Source organism: Camponotus floridanus, unplaced genomic scaffold (assembly GCF_003227725.1).
Source record: "Camponotus floridanus strain SB8 unplaced genomic scaffold, Cflo_v7.5 scaffold22, whole genome shotgun sequence".
Taxonomy (NCBI): Eukaryota; Metazoa; Arthropoda; class Insecta; order Hymenoptera; family Formicidae; genus Camponotus; species Camponotus floridanus.
The window spans coordinates 1,851,036-1,877,294 of NW_020229348.1; the positions used below are offsets into that span (position 1 = coordinate 1,851,036).

Below are 26,259 nucleotides of genomic sequence, written 5' to 3' on the forward strand. Positions count from 1 at the left end.
ACATTAATATATGCAGCGTTCGAAAAGTTCAAATAATCAAAATACATATTGCTCGGTACATCAAAAATATGTATATTGTATAGTTATATTTATATGCGTACATACGCATAAGAAAAAATAACATCGAATTCTAAAAAGTAAATCTTTGAGTAGTATTTTCATAGAATGAAAAAAAAAAACAATTTAAATAATGTTTTATATATTTATTATAAAACAGTGAATAAAAGTTGCATTTTTTTAATTTTTTTTTAGCAGGTATATAAAATTTTTTTTAAAGATATTTTATATAACATACACACATGTGTTTTCTATGTACTGGAAAGAGTTTTGTATAATTCTGAGCATCTTACAAATTACGATACACGTTCAACAATCATTTTCGTCTTGTGTGCAAGATACTGCAACGATACATCTATAGACTGTGTCCTAGGGTTAAATAAATTTTTAATTGACATAATCATTTTGCCGTTTCTGAAGCCTGCTCAGATTTTAGATATGTAGAGAGAATGTACCGAACAGTATAGTCATGTAAGGAGAGATTATTTAATAATGAATTAAAGTATATAGACCTATATACACTCGTTCATAAGTAATCGGTATGATTTGAGCCTAATTTATTTAACTTTAGATTTTTTTTTAAGGTATATCCGAAATAACAGGTATAATATTCGGTTCTAGCAGTCTTCATACGCGTTATTCTGCTTATTACGGAATCGATAACGAAAACTAACAATAATGATAACACATTATGCAAGTACACGAAGGTTAAAGAGTGGAGCCCTTTGACAGAGTGCGGTGAAAATAACGAGGCTAGCATTCGCTTTAAAATCATTTTCTTTTTATCTACTTATTAAAATTACGAAAATTGGTTGTTTCATTTTATTCATTAATGCTAATTAATGAATATGCGGTGAAAATAACGAGGCTAGCGTTCGTTTTAAAATCATTTTCGTTTTATCTACTTATTAAAATTACGAAAATCTGTTGTTTCATTTTATTCATTAATGTTAATTATACACTATTACGCGTCGCGCATTACTTCGGAATCATTTGAGTAAGATGCAAAGCGCGCAAACAGACCGAAGTATAATAATGTAGTCAAATACGCTTTTCTCTTCTCGAAGCTGCTCTACACTCAGATATCGATACGACAGAGAGTGTGCGGTGTGGTACGAGGTGTGTTGTTGTTAGATCTGTAGCAAAATAAATAAAAAACGAAGTTCTCTTAAGCTAGTAAATACTATACAGTATCTTCGTATTGTATACACTTTAACTAGCCATGTGCATTTTGTGTATCCTGACTCTCTGATTAACCTTCCTGTCTATGTATAGCACACCTTACCACGCATTCTAAGGCATGAACTTCCTAGTGAGCTGGATAAGAGAGAGCATAGACCAGTGTGCCAGGTACTTATGTGTTAACATTCTTTTTTTTCTTCTTTTTTTCCTCTTCACTGTTGTAGCTAGATATACATTACATTATTAGAAAGTATATTACTATCGTATTTAAAAAACCGTTTCTTCCACGCTCTTGCCTTTACACACTATCAAGATTCTTATTTTCCTCCCAGACGGTGTAACTATAAAAACTGTTTGCAAAATGTGTTTCGTACTAGAAAGCAAAAAATAAACTTCAACTTCCGAGTGGCTATGTTTGCGTAAACGATAATTTAATCCATCGCACGAATAACTTTCAGCTTTTCTTTCCTTTTTGCGCTCATATTTTAATAACTTTCTTTAAGGTATCTCAATTAATTTAACATAGATACACAATAAAAAATATAATCTTTGATCGAAATTAAAACAATAAATTTCCATTTAAATAATTAATTATCTAATCTAACACAAGGGTCCATTTTTATAAATTGATATTCAATTTGCATTTTAACGAAATTGATCTTCGTTTTAAAATTGATTTTGTTGTTGCACTTTGAATCTTTTTCAAAGTTATTCGTGGATGATTTAATAAGAGTTCTGATATTACAACACATGCATACTGTCACTTTGTATAAGACGCAGATTATATATCCTCGAAATAATTATCCGCACTTATACAAAAAACATACACACCTATTTTCCGTGCCAGATTAAGGAGCCGTTTTCATTCCACATCTGATACCACACTGACAAAAGCGTATGTCGTTATTTCAAACAATATTTAGTATTATCACTCATCTCTCTCGCGTCTTTCTCTACTCAATACATATCCTTCTTACGTTGGATTCATTCCACCATGCATTCGTCAACCTGTCACTGCATGTTGTGTTGGTTGTACATATTCAGAGATTGTAATCTAACGTAATATATAAGATAAATCAAAAATATTGTAGCCCTATAATATTGTCGTAAAACAGAATGGAAGAACGATGAGACGACATCAATTCCGAATAAAATTTGAATTATTTCAAACTATCAAACATAATTTCGCGTTCCAAATTTAGAATTATTTATTAATTTCTTAGATATTATATAAAGAGAGAAATACATCTGTAATGAATACGCGACTTCAAATAAATTTTCGTGATAAACAATCGCGCGCATATCTATTTCGCTTCAAAAATAACGTTCTTGTGTAAAATCCCATTTCTGTAAAACAAAAACACATAGGGATACATCATTTTCTAACTCTTCATATGATAATAGTTTGACAATATTTTTAGCATACAAGTAATAATACAAAACGATACAAAATTCTAACAAGGGTGATTCACATCTCTGTCACTATGTAATCGAGTACTTCAAACAATGAAGATTCTAATAAAAACATTATAGAGACGAGCAACAATGTATATATACGTATGCATATATATACATATACGTATACGTGCATACATATATATTGTGCACACGTGCCTTTTTTGTTTTGTATCCATATAATTTTGTTTATTCCAACAATCAAATTTAATACTTCTTTTGTCATCTTGAATACTTATCCGTGTGTACAAAATTAAAGTCGTTTAGCACATTTTAGCACTAAATTTAGAATACGCAATTTCATTAGTCTTTTTTCCCTGTAGAACACAATGTTCATTCCTAAACGTTGTTGTTTCTTTATCTTTTTTGTGTTTTTTTTTTCTTTTAGTTATCACAAATTATTGTTCCTCGTATTTATATATTATTGTTTCGAACATTACAAACGGAGCTCGGATGCCGTCCAAATACTTCTTTTCCTTTATTTTTATTTTTTTTTGTATCGATGCAATTCCGCAACTTTTTTAATTACACAATCCATGATGCCCGCACGATGTCCGCGCGGTGCGCACTGGGAACAGGCTGTTCTTTTCCTTTTTGTTCGGTAACTTTTCTTTGTCGATATATATGCCTTTATGTCGAAGTAAATCACTTTCTACCCACAAGGTCGTTAAAAAAAAATATATATATATATATGTATGTATATATATATATGTATGTATATATATATACTAATCGAGCTTACAAGTGTAACACCGCAAGATAAAGAGTAGGACTATGGATTTGGTGGAGGTGTGGTCGGTGTTGTATGCGCGGAAGGTGATGCACTCGAGGCGACCATCGTCGGGCTGGCCGACTGTTGCAATGGCAGGAACGCTGATCCAGAGCTGGGTTTCAACTGGAATGCTGGAACGCACGGCTTTGGGCAATAGTCTAGTTTACTCAAATCTATCATGGGCCGCCTGTGTGAAAATATGAAAAAAGGATTATTATTTAGAGATATTTCAAGAAATGATAGTAGAAAATGATCTCTACGTTACCTTGCATCTTCCACAAATTTGAGGTTGACTTTCTCACAGCCATCGGGCGGTTCCCTCGCCAGGAACCTGTTAATGTGAGGAGAAGTGCCGAGACGTCCTTCTCTATCTTGTTCAGGTGTTGAACCACGGCTTCCACCTATAAATTAAAAAAGAATTTTAAAGTCACGTTGTCGTTTAAGAACTGAAATGCTGTATGAAACGTTTTTGATTGACGTATGTTGATGATCAAAATGTATAATAGATTTTACATGCTATTCAATAACTTTAATAATAGATGCTTGTAAACAATACGTGAACAGTGAGCCTGTGTAAAATGGAGTATTATTATACATTTATTTTTTGCAATAAAAAAAATATATATATATACATACATATATATATATATATATATATATATATATATGTGTGTGTGTGTGTGTGTGTGTGTGTGTGTGTGTGCGTGTGTGTGTGTGTGTGTGTGCGTGTATAAATTCAAATCATCTTCGTGCTATATTTGATAGCATTAAAAATATAGAGGGAAAACATATAATATTAATATTCTTGCGCTTGTGGTGCTGGAAAAAATAAAATAAAATAAATATCAGTATTCTCTGAGTTATATATAATTAATCGTAATGTTATCATGCACATTTTTAACATTGTTAGAATTTTTGTATAATGCATGTAGTACAAAATATGAATATGAACACATTGATAGCAATATTTATATATTATAAAATGATAGAAGAGAAAAATGCTTAACATAAAGAATAAATAAGTGATACATGAAACATTCTTAGGTCATAGCAAAACATGCAACTAACTCCACTATGTATAGAATTTCGTTGAATATTTGATTTACATGTTATCTTATTATTGTTAAAAATGCCTATATTTTAATAATATATATTAATAATAATAGAAAAAATCAAACATTTGAATAGAAATTCAATCACAATGAAAATAATATAACTGTAAAAATCATGAATTAGAAAAAAATAAACAAAATTTAATATTATTATTCTTAAATTTTATATATACCTTGATGATCTTTTAGGGATCAATAATGTCATGCAAGATGAATATCCTAATAAATCTTGATGGAAATATATTTTTTTTATTTATATATAATTGTATAAGATATTGTGCGTATATATAATTGTATAATATAAACCACACTAAAAAAAAGTTACCCTCCTTAATAAATTTTAAAATATGCGTGTTATAGAAAAATGTTTCAGATAAAACTGTTTAATCTCACAATGGAGATACTCTATGTTTCATAGCACAATTTTGTTTTAAATTGTGAGCCTGATTTGAAATTATCTTCATCTTCATTCAGTTTTTTTAAATTATATGTTTTTTTTTTCTTATCTGAAAGCGCTTCCATCTGTAACAAAACTGTACTGATCATATGTAGTTTTCCTCAAATACTTTTTATCTAAAATATCTTTTTATAAAATTTATTGAGGATGGTAGTTCTTAATGATTCACTATCTATCACTCATCTATAAATAAATATGTAGTATCGACAATGGCAAATCAAGAGATTAAAATAAACAAATGAGATCTGTGAAAAGAAAAATCAAATCTTTCGGCAAATATGCTCCAACCTTGTAAGAGATCGCTAGGCGGACGGGACGCATCCATAACACCAGGAATCAGCGGAGACTCAGAATTCCTAGATGGAGGGCCTGTCTCAACAGGCACACACCTTTAGTTAGTGTGTTATTTATACTAAATATATTTATGTTAACCAGAAGTGATTAATCAGAAAAAATATATAAATATATAAATATAAAATATGAATACATATTTATATATTTATATATAAATGTTTAATTTATATTATATATATATATATATATATATATATATATATATATATACACAACACACATACTAGATTGGTAATTGTTATACAACTATAATCAAAAGGCAAATTATAAAAAATAAATTCAATATATAGAATAACATTTTTTATAGAATACAATTATCTTTTTTAAACAATTTTTGTAGAAAGAAATTTTTATTCTACTTTCAATTAATTTATATTTTTTTACATAAAATGATGACTTCCGATTATACCACTCATAAAGGATCTCTCTATATATAGAATGGATAATTTTATAAAATAGCTTATATAATTTCTCTTATTAATATTGCCTATCACCCTATCTTTGGAAGAATTTATCATATCACGATTCATTCAAAATCTTTTGCAAATTTGTAATAATTATCATCAATTATATTCATAAATTAATTGAGCATAAAAAATGCCTTTACACAACTTACCTGAAGAATAAGAACTGGAAGGAAGGTCAGTAGCCGGCGTTTGTGTGTTGACACTCCGAGTAGCTCGCAATAGATCTGCTAAAGGAGCGCGATGTCCTTCAGGTGTGATTTGCTCACGATATCGTGCATACTAGAAAAGAATAGATTCGATATATTTTAAAAAAGATGTATTTTTAGATAGATTTATTTATATTTTTTAAAAAAGAAATAAATTAAGAAATAAATTAATATAATTATTAAAGAAAAAAATAGTCATCATTGTATGAAACTGACTGTATGTAATGTATGTAAAAAAAGAACACAGCAGCAAAAACAAAATTTTAAAACTTTTCTTATAAAATATTTGATGATGTATATTCTCAATTAATTATTTAAATATAGATGCAAATATTTGAGATAAAAGATATCTTAATAACGAATATACATGGATTGATTCTGAAAAAAATATCTTTTAAGATGAAATATAAGTTATAAAATTACAAGTTCTTAAAACATGCGTTTTTTCTCTTTTTTCTTATATGTGCAAGTTACTTTTTTTATATTTCATTTTGTTAAAATATCGAATTCTAAATAATTTTCAACATTCTGTACTACCTTGTCCTCTATTGGATGATCTGTATCGCTATTATTGGCTGTACTTTTGAGCACGAGTCCTTCGATTTCTTGATTGAGCCCTTCGATAGACGAACGCATTGGAGGCCTCATTGGTTTCACTGGGATATTCATGGGACTTGCTTTTGTACTCAAACTAAATTGATTGTCTGTAAAAATAAAGAACGAAAATATTTAATTGATAATTTAAATAACAGAACAAAAAGCTTTCGAGTAGTCACTCACGCATTGATGTCTGTGAAACAATACTGGGTAAAAGTACTGAATGATCTCCGGGAAGCGCGGGTGGTGGACCACCCGGCATTATTAGTCCGAATGCCGCTGTCCGTTCTCTACTGCTAGTACCTTCCTTATTTGTACGTTGTAATCTGTGATAACAATATATGTGAGATATATATAAGATATACAAAGTGGCATATGAATTTTTCAATAAGCATAAAACATAAGAAACAAGACAATACAAAACACATACCGATGCCTGAAATAATTCTTCTCCATTTTTTCATCGGTGACCGTTTGTTCTGTAGGGTGACGAGTATGCATTTTTCTTGGTTCATTGGAACATTCTTCCGTCTATATAATAAAAATTAAAAATATCAATCAGATGAATTTTATACAATATAAATGTCACTTTATATTTTTAAGTATACGTTTCTAAAACTGAAACAAAATGTACTCACCTGAGTAGATTTGTCCACCAGAAGACTGGAATGCATGTAATAGGAGTCACGTGGCCATTGTCCTTTTAGATAGATGGTATCCAGTGATGCTGTTCGTCGAATACTCTGGCTGCCACTTAAGCTATCGCTACAGCGACCACTTAGTGTTTTTGATTTGGCTGTAAGATACAAAAATATTCAATTAAATGACACTGTAAAATAAAGATATTCCATTATGCAATTATTAAAGGTACATGTGGACCAGACCGAACTAAAAAGACAATTTTCGGTTACTGGACTAATTAAAATTTAATAATCAAAACAGTGAAAAAACAAATATAAATAATAAATCCACAATGTAACTGAACTAAAAATGTTTCTTCAGTTACTGTAGTTGTAATGTATGTGCAAAAATGCAGGAGTCAAACTGAATTAAACTTTTGTAAATAATATAAAGTGCGAACCTTTGTATAAAGTGTACAATATATGTATAATATGTTGAGTTAGTCAAAGTGGAATATAATTTATAAAGTACATTTAAAAGCAAAATTATAAATGTATTTCACAGTAATGCACTTACAAATTGAAGAATAAAAGTGCAAAATATATTTATAAATAATTATAATAAACTTAGAGCAAATAATGACAGTTTGCGCTCGAAACGAGCAATTTTTCTTTTTTCAATAAATTTAATTGAAAAAAAAAATAACAGAGAAACTTTTTAAGAAAATAATTCTTTTCCAATGTTAAAACAAAATGCACAAGATGAGTACAATTTGCAAATTCTTGCTCTCTTCCATTCTTTCTTATTCTACAATTCAAATAATGAAAAGAAGTCTCGTGTCAAATAATACAAAACACAAAGCACTGCGAGAAGTAAACATCTCCAAGTCAGACGAAGAATGTCTATCTTACATCTGCGCAGCAAATACAATAAAACATTCTATCCAGCTTACCTTGGACAATCAAAATGTGAGAAATCTTATTTCTTTATGAAGGAAATGACTCCAAGTAATATCGAATATTAAAACCTTGCACACTTCACAATTTTACCTACCCCTTAACAGAATAGAATCCCAAGAGATAACATTCTGGCTCTATGCTCCTAGAACAAACTACAGTACCGGTCGGGCTCCATAGAATCACCACTGGAACCGACATTCGTCCCCGATGATGATTTCCAGGATTCTCGAGGGAACACGCGCGCGAGTACGCGTTCCCCTCATCAAAACTCAAACGAGCACAAAGAACAAGCCCCCGCGAGGGGGGGCGAGAGGAAGGAGGAGGAGAAGGAGGAGAACGTAGGGAGAAAGAGAAAGAGAGAGAGAGAGAGAAAAAGAGAGAGAGGGAGGGAGGCAGAGGGGAGGAGGCGACATACCTTTGTAGGACAGGGACCCGGGACTCCGCTGCCCCGAGGAAGACGATGTCTCCGGCGAGATGCGCGCTCGCCAGGTGGTCGCGTTCGTCGGCGAGACGGTGGGACTGTTGCTGTTGCTTTTGCGGAGACTGCTGCTCTGCCGGCCCTGCCTCATGAGCGAGCTCACGGGCAGGGTGGCGCGCATCGGGCCCTGCTTGGAGCATGGCGAGGACTTTCGCATACGCTGCGAGCTCGACATCCTTTCCTCTCCTTCGGCGAGCGGAGCGGCACCGGAGCGGACTCGCACCTCCGCGCGCGCGCGCGCGCGGGGAAAACGTAGCGGAGAGCGGACGCGCACCTGACGCGGCTTCCTCCTGCCTCGGCGGCCGCCGCTCTTTCTCTCAGGCTCAGGGCGCGGGAGAGAAGAGCCCCCGCTCGACGAGTCGCGCGCGCAACTACGGCTGCTTTTTACGGGACGCGTGTACCCGTACGTACGACACGTACCCGTGCCAAGCGCCTCTGGACACTCTTCTCGGCTCGCGACGCGACCACGGAGGAATTCTCGATCTCGTGGACGACGACGACGGCAACGACGACGGCGACGGCGGCGACGGCGACGACGGCGACGACGGCGACGACGACGACGGCGACGGCGACGACGGCAACGGTGGTAGCGGTAGCGGTAGCGGCGGCGCGACGACACAATGCCCTACGCGTCTTGTCATTTGCAATGTTCTGCTGCTGGCTCGGCACGCACGTCACGTGACCGCCCGTACTCACCGTCCATTGGTGGCGCGCGACGCCCGCGGAGCGTCGTACTACTCGAGGACGTGCGGCGCACCGCGTTCCATTCACTACCACCATGACGCCGTGTAAAGCGTAGGCACCGCGGCCGGTGTGCTAGCTAGCGTCCTATTGCTATCTCGCTCCCTCCCACGAATCTCGTTCCCTCTCTCTGTCTCTCCTGAGCGCGCTCAGGGACGTGAAACTCCTACGCGGGCGTCCCACGATCCCACGACCCACGACTCCGGGACAGTCGTCTCGAGACGGCGCAGCGCGATGGTACGATAATCTCGGAGGTATTCGAAACGTCGTGATTTTATACGCAACTGTGTTGATGTTATTATCGCTCGACGAGGTAAATTTTTTTCCAAGATTACGCAGTTTTTTACTATGTGTATTATATAGCAATTTACGTCGAGGATGAATAATACCGAGCAAATGTAACATCTATAGTACATTAATATAATAGTATAATACAATAATATATAACTATAAATTACATATCAATTATATAATAATAATAAAGATTTATCTACGGGAAATTTAAACAATAATTAAAATAAAAAAAAGAGATAGTGCCACTTTAGCACTTGATGAGGAAATAACACATTTTCAAACGTTCAATTAAAACACCTCGATGAATCAAGCTTATACATTTATTTACAATTTATTTTATGTTACATCATTTTAGAATCATAATACATAAGTGTTACAGATGACGTATGACTAGATTAAACAATATCAAGAAAAAATACAAACAAGAAATATATATCAGTCTGAATTTATATAGATATTTATGGCTGCCGAAAAATCCGTACACGTATGTATGAAAGAAGAGAGAAAACGCGAATATTAAAATCAATCATGTGTATGTTTATGTATCACCTATGGCGACTTGATTAGGCGAATAGGATGCTGATGAATCAAAAGCTTATCTTCTAGAGTCAGACTTTAATATAACACACACTTTCACATTACAATTAATATGCAAGTTTGTAGAGCGTTTTGTTTTCCATGAGACTCGAGATGTACGTTGAATAAAACGCGAAATTTCCGAATACAAATCTGTAATAATTGTGTGACTAACACAGATTATTGCGATAAAACATCGCGATTTGATTGATTTTAGACCCGTTGCAACTCATCATATTTTCAACAATTTTATAAGATGCCTGTCTTTTTTTTTACATTATTACATATTGATGATAATTACTATTAATTATATCTTTATCTGCCTCGCGCGCATTCGTATTCATCGTTTATATGTGAATAATTATGCGAAAAGTGTGATTTTTAATCATATCCGAATGCCGCGCTTCCAAAAGCAAGGCATTCGTGTAATGATTAAAGTAGCCGGATTTGAACGCAAAAGGAGAACATAATCGTCGTAAGAGATAAACCGTGACATCTTCTCAATAAAGGCACTGCTTTTCGCTAAGAACTAACGATAGATAATGCGTGTTTTAGTGACTCGTCGTATTCGTACATATACAAGCAATATATGTAATAGTTTATATTAAATGTAGCTTATATGATAGATCACTCTGCAAAGCAGTTCATAAGGAATGTATCTGCGATACAGTTTAAAAAATAGGCTTGTTAAAAGATTTCCCCGCAAAGATATAAATTTCGAAATGTAAGAGATTGTGTTCAATTTAAATTGTTTGGTTCGCAAATGAAACTTGCGTATTCCAAAAGAGATTTTTATAATACAACAAGAAAATTTCTCGTAAATATCAATGGTAAAGAGGCGAATGCAATTGCAAAATCATTTGATAAAATTATCTATCATTCTTTTTCTCAATTTTGGATTGTATCCAAATAATTTTTTTTTTCATTTTTTTCATTTTTTTTTCTCAAACTAAACAATCTAACTTGTTTATTTGTAAGGTTTCGAAATAATGTCATTCTTATACATAAAACTTTTCTTTAAGCACTTAGAATTTAAAAATTACTTTATATAATTCAAAAATGTTTAAAAAATCATCTATTTAAGATATTTTAACATTTTCAATTATATAAATAAAAAAAATAAATATTAATATAATATAAAATTAATATAAAGTATTGATTTGTATTGATTAACATTATTGCATTCGCTCTTTTAACATAAGTGACGAACAATTTTAAAATATACACTTTCAGATCTAAGTCATGTCAAAATGGCATAAATATAAATATTATGATTATATAATTATATTAAAAATTAATTATATAAATGAAGTTAATAAGTATTACATGAGAAAATATTTCTTTCCGGAGTTACAGAAATAGACATTATAAGCCGCGTACATATATGTGTAAGTTTATATCACTCTCGGTCAAGAAATAAGTATCAAAGAATAAGTAGATACACATATTATGCTATGATAACATTTCACGAATACAACCATAGTCTTCAGACGGACATTAAATATTTCTAAATAGAAAAGCAAATTACGCAATATAATAAATTTTGTCGCTTAATTTTTTTTGTCAAATTGCCTAATTTCCTGATCAGTTTCTTGATTTATATTTGATAATTTAATTTAAATAATATACATACTTATATATATATATATTAAATTTTGAAAGAAATTATTTGCGCGGCGAAAGTTGTAAAAATCGGGATGTAACGTCTTTTCAACAGCGAATAATTCAATTATGGTAAATGATTTTGTAGGCCTTCAGAAACATGCGCCATTATCGAAATAATCATGTATGTTTTACATAAAGTTTAGAAAACTTCTAGATAAATAAACTATTTATCTCTCTAGATAAATAACCATGACGCCAATTCTATCAAAATTTATATATGATAATACTGAAAAAATATATATACAATTCTTAATATATTTCTAGTTATTTGTGTGTGCCTAGGATTATCTTACATTAATTATAATTTACGCTTTATTTAGTTAAAAATTTCAAATAGTACCGATGCGCGAGTAACCCAAGTCTTATTTATTAAAAAGGACAAGGAACTTTTGCGTGTTATTCTGTAAAATAAAAGTGCTGCATAAAGACGTTCAAAAATAAAATAAAATCGAAGATGAAATTAAAAAAAATAAAAATTAGCTTTTTCACACAAATCATGAAACATAAATTAATAAATATGTGATACAAGAAACACATACTATATAAGTTAAATATAATAAAATAAATATGAAATATAGCGAAAAAAATTAATGATTCTAAATTTAATAAAAATATCTATGATTTTAAATGAAAATGTTTGCAATTCAACGAAAATTTCTAAACTTCAACACTAATTGTAAGATATTCAAACAATTTTTTCATATATTAATTTTATGTAACGTAAAAGTTTATATAATGATATAATTCCGTATTCTATTTTGATGAAGATGTAAAATAATATGGAACGGCAGTGTGTATGTGTGTAAATAACTGTAAATAACTTCTATATGATATTATTATACATCTGTAGATGAACTCGATCCGAATCAAATCTAACAATTGTTCAAATTATTGAATTTGCATCGCCCAATCATATTTTTAAATGATTATATAATATTTTTATTTGAGAAAAAAGGAGAAGAGCTAGCTCATCAAAAAATATGAAATAAAAATGAAAATGACGAGTCGAAAAACTATTATGTCAGTCACGATCGCAAACATGATGAGAAGAAATTTTGCCAGAAATAAAACTTGATTTATTAAAAAAATTTTTTTTTCACTAATTAGTTTTATATTTCTCATCGGACATGAATTGTTTCCCGGATTTCAATGCAATATTATATTAGATAAACTTTATACAGCCTTTTTTAGACTATTTATTATTTGTGAATATTGTTTCTCTCTCTCTCTCTCTCTCTCTCTTATAACATTTAAATCAATTATTTCAATTGCAATTATTATGTGTTTGACACAGAACAAGAAATAAACAATTTTTAACTTATATTCCTTATTTTACATATTAATTTGACATACAAAACTGAAAGAGGATCTCATCATCTGTGGATGTATTTGGATTAGTCAGCAGTAACAGAGTTGTTATGCATTTTCAAACAATCAAATAATAAAAAATATTAATCACAATGATTTAAGATCTAGTAAAATACAAAAAGTACATAATAAGTACTGAGCATTTCGAATGACTTTGTTTTATGCACAGTGAAAACTTTGTATTCTCGCATTCGCGCAGAAAACACAAGAGAAAAAATATTCAAAAAATTAAATTTTATAAATAAAGACAAAATATAAATTATAAAATATTATGTAGCAACACATATTGCAAGAAAAAAAGAAAGTTAAAATAGCGATGCTTCCTTTTTAATATTATTTCACTTCACACGCGTTTTATCTTGCAATTTATAAACTATATATAAAAATCTTTTATAAAAACATAGGCATATTTTTTTATCATAATACATAATGTTACAGCTATAAGTTTCACAGAAATACCTGAATAAATAATTCTAAATTAGATTGACATTTGGTATCTCTTTTCGTAACGAACTTTTTTCTCGCTCGCGATTTGTGAATTTTGATACTCAAATGGATAACAACTTTCTACCAGTATCTGTACTTTTTTATACAATCATTGCCCAAATCCACTACCACTAAATGATTATCCGGTAATACGGCTATACCTGATGGACGTCGCAATTTTGAACTATGCGAATCAATTTCAGTTAAAATATTACCTCCACCTAGCTTCATTACTTGTATTATGCTACGGCCCTTGTCTGTACGGGTGCCAACTATTTTGCCATCCGCATCCACGGATATTCCTCCATAGGTACCTTTTCCTGTTGTATACATAAATCGGGTATTTAGTCTTTTATCGCGTTAAAATATTTCTTTAAATCTCCACTTCATATCGCAAAAAATTGTATTCTTTGAGAGATTTTCAGTAAAATGTGTGATATTATGAATGAATCATCATCAAATATATTAAAACTTACCTTTGCCTTCGGAGTATATTTCTTCAGAAAAATCTCCCTTTGCGGAAAAGACTTGAATTCTGCTATCAGCAACCAGAATCTCACCGGCAGGGCCGACAGTCACAGAACTGATTAGTTTAAATGTGCCTCTCTTACCGACCTGTTAATATTTCATGATAACTATATAAGGATCATATGAGGCAACTTGCAGTTGCAATTATTCGTATATGTATTTAAATATTAACCTGGAATAGTATCTTGCCGTCTGAATCAAATACAAACACACAACTTTTACCATTATCAGCGACAAGTATGTGTCCATAATTCTGATCTACTGCAATGTCTATAGGTTCCTAGAAGACCAAAACATAACAATTCATTAACAAATAACTTATAAGTATTATTAATACTTTTTTCAGTGATAAAACGTGTAGTAAAAACTACTAACTTGAAATGCGTTATGCGAGAAAGATCGGATCGTATCACCTAACGAAGTCATTTCCGTGATTTTTCGCGTCCGCCAATTTACAACTACGAGACCTTGTTGAGAAATATCTATTCCCGTACAACTGCGACCCTCTAAACCTTCATTATTTATATGCCTTTGAAATTCCAAATCACAATTGAGTACCTAAAGCATTATAAAAATGATTGAAAAAATTATCTTGCTATAAAAGATATCGTATTTCTTGTATTGTTTCCAAACAAACCTTAATGCGAGAATTTCCAGTATCTAAAATATAGATCATTCCTTCGTCGTCCACTGCAACTGACACTGGTTGATGAAACTCGTCTTTTCCGTTACCACGTCTTCCGTATATCTTAATAGCTTCATTATGCTCGGTTGCGTCGAAAAATAGCGGATAATCTTTTATGGGTCGTTCGAATACGGATATTTTTAAAACGTATCGATTCGCAGTCGGTGGTCGGAAATAAATCTCGTACGTTCCATTCTCCAAATCTTTTACTTCCGTCTCAATTATAACATTCTGATTTTCCGTATGTATGTTATCCGCGAGTGTCAACTCAGCACTGATCAGATCACCACCGACATTCCGAGGATGACCGTGATAATCCACCGTTTCGACTACGACGGTTGCTTGTAATTTCGCTATCGCTAAGTCTTTCAGTCTAGCTCGACATAAACCTAATATAATACATAAGTATAAAAAATTAATTTTGTGTGACTTTTCGTGACTTCGACATTATAATTCAATACTATAACACTAATGCATCAAGAATTTTTATTTTTATATCGCTTTACATGATATCAGCGTGAAATACGATACGTTTTAATACGAACGAATCTTTTAAAGCGAGTATTTTATTATATTATATTAATTTTGAAAATACCTGGCAATGTTGTACTAGAACGTACTCGTCCTAAATTGCTTAGCGCTTGCTCCAACTGAGAAAGAGCATCGTTATGATTAAACTCAAACGTAATGAAAGCATTTTCCTTGGGTTCACTGAGAGCGGTCGCCGCGTCGAGCTGATCTGATAGGCTGTTAATACGCTGAGTAATATTTCGGACCTCGACCTTTAAAATCAAATTTCATTATTATAAAACGATATCCACGAAAGATGACATGTATGAAAGCGTTTCTCGTCCTCTACCTGATACTGCAATCCTTCGCATTCTCTCTCCACCTTGTTTTTCTCCGCCTCTATGAGAGAATGCTGCTCCTCGAGTACATGCTTCTTATCACGAGCAGCGGCGTTTACGGCGGCTTGCAATTCCGTTCGACGCTTCTCTATTTTCGCAATAATATCCGCAAATTCCGTATCTACCGCGTTTAGACATCTTTCCGTGGAAGCCTCCAAACGCTGTAGTTCCGTGCTTACAGAGTCTTGTGCCTGTGTTAACTAAAAGATGTAACTCTTAATTCAATAATATTAAGCCATTTTACGTTATATTAAGCCATTTTACGTTATATTATAATGATAATCCCCTATTACTTAATTGATTTGTAAGCATCTTAGCGCACAATGACGCGATATCTTAAATTTTAATAGTGTTTCATTTATAGTTTATAAAATAAATTGACTACTGAAAACTACAGTGATCTCTATATAAACATAGTCTTTTCATTATTATATTAATAATGTAATATTAATTATAATTTAATATAATTAGATATAATAATTTAAATGTTAATTATACTTTGTGTTAGTAATATTTATAGAGTATAATATAGAGTATAATATAATATAATAAAGAGTAATACTTATAGAGTATAATAAAATCGCGCGCGAGACATAAATATAGTATTCAAGTATTAAAAAGAGAAAAACTAGTTTTCACCTTAGATATACACTCATTAGCTTTATAAAGCAATATCTCGGACATCCTTTTTATCGCAATACTGAAAGGGATGATTGTATGTTCTGTACATCCAGGCGACGTTCCTGCATGTGTTCCACTGGTACATACTGTACAAAATACTGTATCACATGTTTCGCAAAATAATAATTCCTGATTTATATGAACTGAACACTTTGGGATGACCTGTAATAGAGAATAAGAAGAATAATATTGAAATTTTATTCAAAAAAGAAAACTTGTAAAGTTTCAATCAATTATACCTCTCGTCTTTGTCGAGACATAAGGTCTAGTAATTGATTTACGAGAAAACTCGGGGGCAGTGCGGGTACCCCTCCACGAGGAATTGTTATTAATTCCCTACAAATGGGACATCTAAATGCTCCTGTCTCTCGTGTTTGGGATGCAGCAATCCTTGTTAAGCAATGTAGACATACCTACAATAAACAGATAGATTATCGCATATACAAATACAATCACATATGTACATGTATAAATTACATTCTATTTTACATATAATCATACCGTATGTGAACATGGTAATAATTTAGGTGTATGCTCGCTGCCATCATAAACACAGAGACAGGTGCCGCATGTTAAAAAACTCTCATTAAAATCTTCATAATTTATACTGACTGTCTCTACGAGCATGGAGCTCATGCTGACCATCCTCTCCCCAAGCCGCGTCCTGAAAGAAATTAGAAAAAATGTAATCACTGCAGTAAAATATATTACATATATTATAAGAAATATTAAAATAAATATTTAATAATATATAGTACAATATATATATATAATAATATACATAATGTATATAATTATTATATGAAACATATATGATGGAATATATATATATATATATATATATAAAAGAAAAAAATTTAAGAAATTAATAACTCAACCATGGTAATAAATAATTTGCTTAATAACAGCTTAACTATTTTATTATCTGTAATTGTCTGTAATTTGAAATATTCATATAAATGTGTATTTGAAATATTATCTAAAAAAAAAAGATAAGAGAGCCAAACTAAAAGTTCCTTTAACAAGTTTTACAGAATGATTTTACAACACTCATTTCTGATACATCATGTTTTACATAATAAAAAACTATCACAAGATGACAGGATTTATGAAATACACATATTAATGAAAAAAATGAATAATTCATGATTAATTGAAATAAATAATACACTTAAAATTCTATTCTGTTGTTGTATTTAAAATTTTGCGAAGCATTCTTATTGGAGATAAAAGTCAAAATACACAAAGGCTCACTGCATAACTTTACATATACAAATTGCCTTTCTTGATGTCTGTCCGCGATTATAATCTCGCTTTTCGCATAATAGAAAAACAAACTAATATAGGGTGCATCTAAAAAAGGACACTCACTGTATAGCTAAACGCAATGCTTCCATAATGGCTATATTCTGCGATCGTCGCTCTATGCGTTCCAACCATCCGCTTTATTTGGTGCACCCTATTATACTCGCTCTACGAGGATCTTCCTCGCGGAAATCCTGAAGAGTCTCAAGACTAAAGCGCATCACGTCGACATCACGGGTCACCTTCGCTGGATGTACGCGAGAGAGAGAAAAGATCCGCGTAGGAAAACGCAATGTGATCCTCGGATCGCGAGCAGGCAACAACCCCGGGTCGACCTCGCGGATGAGCGAACCCTCGTCACAAGCGTGACCGGGCTAATCTTCTACGCTCGATGGTGTCGCATAGCGATCGGTGTTTCGATCGCAGCGTAAACGAACATAAACTGCGCCGGGACGCTCGGCGGTCCGGCGACCCTTTGTCTACCTTCGCTCCTTACGGCTCATTGTCCGGATGCCCGCAGGGAAAGAGAGAGAGAGAAAGAAAGAGAGAGATAGAAAGAGCGAGCGCACCGCATCTCACCGCGGATTTTCAGCGTCTGTTTTTTTTTCTCACGACTCCGAGAAACCCTCCGTTTCCTCCCCTTCGTCCTCCTTCCCTCCTTCCTCGGGGAAGATCCCGGATCCGGGATCTTTATCGCGCGTACGCGACGTCGATCGCGGGTTCAAGATCGCGGCCAACGACAACTCGAGGACAGTGTCGATGAATTTCGACGCGACACATTTTTTTTTTCTTTCCCGCCGTCCTCCTCTCTTCCAAGACGAAACACACGCGAGACCAAACACGATGCACGACGCGCCGCGAACCGCATCAGCTGCGGATCACAGCGGACTCGCATTCGCTTCGGATACAGATACAGACAGCTGCGCACGTTCGTCGCCCGCGGCTGATCTCACGCAGTATCGTATCCTCGAGCATCCGCGAGCGTATCGAAGATTCTCAGGTATTATACCAGAAATCATATGATGTTGACGAGAACAAGCTTCCATACTGACGGAAAAGTGAATAGTACTCTAACTACCGACAGTAATAATTGATTAGAAACTTTACAATTTCTTAGAAGAAAAGATTTAAAAAGCTCGAAGAGTAGATTGAAGGAATTTTTGTTGGAACGGCCCTGAAGATCGGTCGCGACGTCGTGGCGCCGATAGCGCGAGAAGGATAGCGATAGCTGTCAAAGAGCGCGAGGCTGGATCGCGGAGGAGAGCGTGGGAGAGATATAGACGGCACGCACCGTGAACGGTAACGGCATAAAGAAACACGCGTGTTGCACGGGTTCGTGCGGACCCGTGAATTCTCTACTGCGCAGTCGTTCCGAAAGGTGCAGCGACCGGCATATTGTGCATAGCTGCACTTGTGGTCATGTATGTGTGTATGCGCGTGTTTGGAAAATCGCACGCCACCATTTCGTAGATTTGACATCTTTTAGACTAGACTATTAATCTAAAAAAATATAACAGTGCATTCTTGAAAGTTCCTCGAGATAATCCTTTTCTTTCCAAATTACTTCTAAATTCATTCAAAGATATTTATTCTTTAGACGATAATTTTTATAAACTAACAAAAATTTTATTTATAATATATTTATATCATTTATAATAATAATAATTAATATAATAACCTATATATTATTAATAATTAAATGTATGTACACTATACATGAAGAAATAATAAATAATAAATAAAGAAATAATAAATAATAAATAAAGAAATAATAAATGTACTCACATGAAAGGGCAGCAGCTCATTAAGCTTCCTTTGATGGCAAGTTTCTGATTACTTTACAATTCGGGGGGATGGTTATTCCCAGTCAAGAATGATCTTATATAGCCATGATGCTCCTTATTTGCGAATAATGTTCAAATTATAACGATCCCTTCGATATTTCGATATCCGCTTGTCTGCTGCGTAAAATAAAATTCGTGTTACACCTGTTTCACAAAAAGCGATGTTGTTTATATCGATCAGCTGACACTATATTTATCCGAGTGATTTGAAAATATCTCTCGATAAATGCCATCGGAAAAAAAGGATTGAATATTTTTTTGATGCACTTTATCACAATTTAAAGAATCGTCGAGTGATTGATAAAATGGCGTTCGTGACGTAGAAATTTTTTTGCACTTTTTTTGAGTGTATGTGTAACTGCATTTATTATTATTTCGCGCGTAAAAAGAGATCTCTCTTTCAACTCCAAATCTCTTTAAGATACCGCGTATGTGCGCTCACTGTGTGAAAAACTTTGATAAACTTGTTGGACGTATGGAAGCGCCGTCATGTCGTAGACTGAGAAACCGTATCAACGCTTCACGAGGGGCTACCTATCTCATTGGCACATAATATATTTAACCGTTCATTAACCCCTAATCAGAATTGATGAACGGCGCGAATATTTTGACAAATGATATCTGATACGTTTTCAAATCTGATCTACGCGTTGAACGAAAAAACACACACATGAATAAACAAAAATAGTATAAATCTTAACAGTACTGTCATTATTTAAAGTAAAACGCGCAAGTTTCTGTAGCATATATTGTAACATGAAACACATCTTTTTTTCCTATTTATATAATTTAATAATTAAACATATATGTGATTATCGAATAACTTTTTATTAAAAAAGAAAAAAATGACAGATCAAAATCCTGGCGTTTTTGCAGCTTCTATAATTTTTTAGAAATTTATCAACTTCTCGTCGACCCCCGAAAATATTCAACAAGAAATTTCGCGCGCATGCCACCCACAATTTACGACACGCGTCTACTCCAGAATAGAGAATCACATTTTTTTTTTCACAAATATCACGCGCAAGATAAACACACAAAATTATACGAGCGACATTCGTAGATTTCGACGAGTTTACGAAAAGGATATCGAAAGACGCCGCTGCGGATACCTCGCGAGGATGTCCAGCTACATCACCCGACGACCATACACGAGGAGGGAAGTCGTTACAACGGGCGTCTTTCTGTCGAGGACATGATCGCGGAATCCGTTTCGCTTCGAGACAGGCACAGGAACGAGCGGATATCGATCACGATGCTGCAGCAGGTGTCACGACACCAGCTGTCGTGGTTCGCACTGCAAGACGGCTACCACAATGATGACGATGATGACGACGGCAACGAGAAAGAGGGAAAAAGAGAAGGCTCTCCGCGCGGATTGAGAAACGAGGCGGGGATGAAAACACACCCTCGCAGGGTGCGGGTTGCGCGCACGCGCGCGCGTCATGTCATGTTATTTGGGTCACGCGACGCGCGATTTATTCGACTTCGAGTAAGATGACATTCGATGTATCTGCAACGATTCGGAGTCGGCAGTAATTCGGGAAGCACAATCTTTCCGTATCCAATCTATCCTGATCAGCTGATTTCAATCATCTCGCGCTTATTTTAGATAGAAATAAAATTTATAAGAAGAATTTAAGGAAAAAATGTCAAGCAATTGTTTATCACTCAATTGTCAAATTATTGGTGATTATTATTAATTATTTGTTTGCAGTAAACATCTTTTCAAAAATAATTACATACAATAATGATGATCTAATATTGCAATATTGCAGCATCTAGCATAAGTATAATGGCTTGACAGTAATTTTTCAACATATGATAACATTAATAAGCGCACAATTTCTCAAACTATGATCTGTATTTTTGAATAATAGTCAATTGTAAATTTTGTGGAAATATCCATCAGATTACTTGCTTAGAACTACCTCAATCCGCCAAGGATCCCGTAATGGATGATCGTCTTTTAAACTCCCAGGACGAACGTGGACGTTTCTTAAGCCGATCATTCGTAGCAGCGGAAAAACATCGGTGACAATCAATCATAAAGAGACGCATGATGGTGCTCAATCGAATAGTTCTAATAATTTGCATCCTTATTAGACCTAGATCCTCAAAATTTTGAGGAGACGTCGCGACACGTCCGATCACGCATCAACCTTCTTCACTGCACGAGATCTCGCTTCTGTAAAATGATCGAACGGGTTGTCTCGCGCACTCTTTCTTCTTCTTCTTATTCCGCGAAAAATCACAACCTGCCAGCCTGGCTGCGTGCTGCGACGTTTTCACCTTTGAAGTAAACATCTGTGCATGCACGTCGAGCATGCGCCGCTGAAAGTAGGTCATTAGGAGCTTGACCGAAATCTTCGACCAGGACTTCGCACTAGTTCCTTAAATTCGGCGATCGTTAAGGCGCAAGAAACGGCGCATGATTTGCGCGCTAAAGCGAAGAATGATCCTTTTATAAATCTCTTCGTTGAAAAAACATGACGATTTTTTTCATTCTTGTTCTAATAAGCATTAGAAAGAGAATTTATTGATAATTGCTGGAACAAAATTTTACGTGTCATATAAATTTCTATTAAAATAACATTTGATATCGAATCCTTCTTTCTAAATTTCTTGCAGGAAATGAAACACATATGACAATTAAATTTGTTATATTACTACAAATGTTGTATACTATATACGATATTCACAGCTAAAAGAATTAATTCTACTTGATGCGACGTAACGTCTGCTATTGTTGGAATTATGCTAATATCAATTATGTGTAATTGCAAAATCTAGATCATGTTACTAGTCGTGTACTATCATTTAACATATGCATCGTGAATTCATGCCTCATTTCCACGCGTTACCTAGTCACTTTACCATTGTCACACTCACGCGTACGTAATATTCATATAAGAGAAACAAATAAATGTAACAATTTATGGCACAATTGTCGTGTGTCTGTTATTACGAGTTTTATAACATTATAACTTTCATATTTCAAAAATTCAGTTTTCTTTTAATTAAATAAGCAATTAGTCTAGAAACATTTAATATTATTCTATTTTATTATATTATTTAATTTAAAATTATTTATATTATAATTATAATATATAACATTATAATTTGGATCACATAATTGTCGCATGTATAAGATTATATTCCATTTCTTCGATTTTTATAATTGTCAACTATTCAATATCGCTCTAGTTATTAGATTTGTTGCGATTATAAATTAAGAAACTGCAAAAAATAATAATAATTTTACGTAATACATTCAATGTAGCACGTTTGTTTAGTCTTTCCGGCAGGCAGTTGTAAAGTCGCAATCGTGCAGACTTTAGCCGAAGTTTCCAACAATGTTTCTTAAATATTAAATATCGCCTACAAAAGCAGCTTACAAAATCATTCATTATTTGCATGAACAAATTTTTATTTAATATTTAAGTAAACATTTACTTGTTCATATTATTTTTACGCTTCAAATAGTATTAAATAATGTAAAATATGTATGCTTAAATTTATTTATTTATTATGTACATATATGATATGAATACAGATAATGTGCAAGTGATTTTAAAAAGATCGTAAACGCTATATCAGAAATGAATTTGTTTGAATAAAATACAATTGTTATTGACTTTATTATTTGAGATAGCTAATTTTCTACTTATTATATAATCTCTTATATTATATTAATATTATATCTATATAAATGAAAACTAATTGATTCAAATTCTCTTTCTGCTTATTTTTTGGCCTGACGACTTGTACAGAATTCATTTAGTATAATCGATTATATAGAATTGTCTTCCTTGAGATGTTGTTCGATCCAATCCATATAATGGTAGATTCGTGTAAATACATCTGGGCGTCCTTTAGCACAAGGTATACCCCAAGATACCACGCCGATTTGCTCACCATCTGCTACTAGAGGACCGCCAGAGTCACCCTATATATGTAATATATAAAATAAATCTATTTTCTTCTTTTTTACGTAAAACAATATATTATTTTTATATATTCGTTCTTCAATTTCTTATACTTTTATGTATGTATATGTGACATGTCAATTTCTGCTTTCTCAAAAATATAAATTCATAAAAAATAATCGCACTGTTTCGAAATAAGTTTTTAACATTTAAATATTTTGATTTTAATAAAATTATTATATTTTGTTTATACACACACACACACACACGTGTGTGTGTATATATATATGTGTGTGTGTTTGTAAAAACATACCAATATCAAATGTTCATCTTTTCATAGTTGAAAGTATTTTAATTCAGGATTAAATTTTTAATTAAGCTAGATTTACAATGTGCACTTACATGACAAACACCTTCGCCTTTTTTGTTGAGTGTACAGATATTGTTGCTGCTGACGCGAAAGCTGGTACTTAAGCATTGTTTTTGATCGATGACTGTAAGTTTGATATGTTGCAATTCATTTGGCGTTTCCCCGGGATACTGATAATAACCCACACGAAATAATCATTATCAAATCAAGCGTATTAATTTATCGATTAATCCAGGAGTAGTATATATAAAATTTCGAATATATAAAATAATGGACAGATAATGTTATATATAGATACGTTATATATATACAGCATTTTTAATATATATACATATTAAAAATGTTCCACACTTTCTATGTCATAGCATATGACGCATAATTAATTTAGCCTTGTGTACTTACACTGGTCGTACCCCAACCGGACAGCGTCGCTGGATAATCAACTTTATTAAAGTTTTGAGTGGGCAAAGCAATCGGTTTCACTTTGTCTCCAAAGACAATGTCTTTATCCAGTTTGATTAATCCGATGTCGTTTCTGATAAAGGCAGAATTGTAGTAGGGATGCACCAATCTCTTGATTGAAGAATACTCATCGCCACCTTTATCTAAAGTATTTGTGCCCAATACGACATTGATAGCTGTGTCATTAAATCTGTTAAATAAAAATTACGATATTAGAATCACACACTTATATATATATATATATATATATATATATATATATATATATATATAAGATATATAAGGTATTAAAGATATATTAAGATATTAAAGATATTTTATAGATATTTTATAGACATAATATTTTCATTTTAATAATCTAATTAAGCAACAAGAATTATTTTTACAAGAAAAATTTCTACAAAATTTCCTTGCCGTTAAAATTATAATAGAACATTTATATATTGTCAAAAAACAAATATTTTACTATTAACAATATAAAACTAAGGCAAAATTCCTAATCTCAATATATATAAATATATATATTGAGATTAGGAATTTTGCCTTAGTTTTATATTGTTAATAGTAAAATATTTGTTTTTTGACAATATATAAATGTTCTATTATAATTTTAACGGCAACGAAATTTTGTAGAAATTTTTCTTGTAAAAATAATTCTTGTTGCTTAATTAGATTATTAAAATGAAAATATTATGTCTATAAAATATCTATAAAATATCTTTAATATCTTAATAACTTATATAACCGTGATGACACACCCTGACAAACAATGAGCAGCTGTAAGAATCCATCGTTTTTTTATGACAGAACCACCACAAAAATGTTGATTACGGTAACGAAGCGATGCTTGATAAGGGTATTCTCCTTCGGCGGCAAGATTACCGCCTACGATTTTTGGTATTTGATTGGGAGAGTCAGTGTCCATTGAAGAAACACCTTTCAAAAAATTCCAAATATCTTTATTATTTACTGATATATGGAATAATTTTAACTTGTACAACATTAAATTTTTTTATGTAAAATATTATCTCTCTCTCTCTCCCTTTAGTTTTCTCTCTCTCTTTTTCAAGAAATAATCATTTTTCGCGCTAAAACTATATTTTCTATATTTTCTTACTTAATAAATCGAGCACACACATGCATAAAAAAAGTTTAGTAGTATAAATATTATATATATTACTTTAGTAGTATAAATTATATTACACAAACATAAAAAATTGGCAAACTTAATTTAATAATTGCTCATGTATAACGAATAAGATAATATGTCATACTTTTAATTCTTTAACAAACAACTTATTGACAAAAATTTTTACCTGACAATTCATGTATTGCAACAACACCCAAGATACAGAATATCAGCAACATTTTTGCTAGACACTATCAGTCTAAAACACAAATTTATTTTCTCACTTTTTGTAAAGTTCAAAAGTTTAATGCCAACTGAACGCTCGTCTATTATGGTTCTTATATAAAAACATGAATTAAGGAAATGTCATCGGATATTTCAATTTAGGTCACATATTGTCCGATAAGATACTGTCAGATAAAGAAACCCCAAATCTGTTCGGATTCTAATGTATCTCACGTGCAATGTGATAGATAGGTATATGTCGGTGATATGTCGGTAGCCACGACAATTAATGACCGGATATAGTTGCTATCATTGCTTCAGAACAGAAGTAAAATGCACATTGCTA

At 32.8% G+C, this 26,259-nt stretch overlaps 3 protein-coding genes across 10 annotated transcripts; all 3 read right to left on the bottom strand.

Moving 5' to 3' along the window:
* Positions 1-2,640: 2,640 nt before the first annotated feature.
* Positions 2,641-9,419, bottom strand: LOC105250897 (protein FAM117B). 2 transcript variants are annotated; one of them, XM_011257249.3, is made up of 9 exons: positions 8,655-9,419; positions 7,298-7,455; positions 7,090-7,190; positions 6,843-6,985; positions 6,600-6,766; positions 6,006-6,135; positions 5,324-5,404; positions 3,732-3,867; positions 2,641-3,653 (listed from the first exon to the last, which is right to left on the bottom strand). In XM_011257249.3, the coding sequence occupies exons 1-9, from the start codon at positions 8,890-8,892 to the stop codon at positions 3,467-3,469; spliced, it is 1,341 nt and encodes a 446-aa protein (XP_011255551.1). In that variant the 5' UTR covers positions 8,893-9,419; the 3' UTR covers positions 2,641-3,466. The 2 variants fall into 2 exon arrangements, with proteins under 2 accessions (XP_011255551.1, XP_011255552.1); XM_011257250.3 differs by lacking the exon at positions 5,324-5,404 and having other exon boundaries at positions 8,655-9,417.
* Positions 9,420-13,680: 4,261 nt separating this feature from the next.
* Positions 13,681-22,054, bottom strand: LOC105250898 (tripartite motif-containing protein 2). 7 transcript variants are annotated; one of them, XM_025408660.1, is made up of 12 exons: positions 21,730-22,054; positions 19,740-19,912; positions 17,151-17,313; positions 16,889-17,062; positions 16,608-16,811; positions 15,920-16,168; positions 15,656-15,842; positions 15,013-15,449; positions 14,751-14,933; positions 14,548-14,655; positions 14,324-14,462; positions 13,681-14,167 (listed from the first exon to the last, which is right to left on the bottom strand). In XM_025408660.1, exons 2-12 carry the CDS (start codon positions 19,757-19,759, stop codon positions 13,929-13,931), a joined length of 2,103 nt encoding a protein of 700 aa, XP_025264445.1. In that variant the 5' UTR covers positions 19,760-19,912; positions 21,730-22,054; the 3' UTR covers positions 13,681-13,928. The 7 variants fall into 7 exon arrangements, with proteins under 7 accessions (XP_025264445.1, XP_025264444.1, XP_011255556.1 ...); XM_025408659.1 differs by having other exon boundaries at positions 19,740-19,915; positions 21,730-21,752; XM_011257254.3 differs by lacking the exon at positions 21,730-22,054 and adding an exon at positions 20,911-21,139.
* A 1,471-nt stretch (positions 22,055-23,525) lies between these two features.
* On the bottom strand, positions 23,526-26,061 carry LOC105250899 (chymotrypsin-2). The gene is made up of 5 exons (XM_011257258.3): positions 25,876-26,061; positions 25,318-25,495; positions 24,500-24,749; positions 24,130-24,267; positions 23,526-23,747 (listed from the first exon to the last, which is right to left on the bottom strand). Exons 1-5 carry the CDS (start codon positions 25,925-25,927, stop codon positions 23,592-23,594), a joined length of 774 nt encoding a protein of 257 aa, XP_011255560.1. The 5' UTR covers positions 25,928-26,061; the 3' UTR covers positions 23,526-23,591.
* Positions 26,062-26,259: the final 198 nt, after the last annotated feature.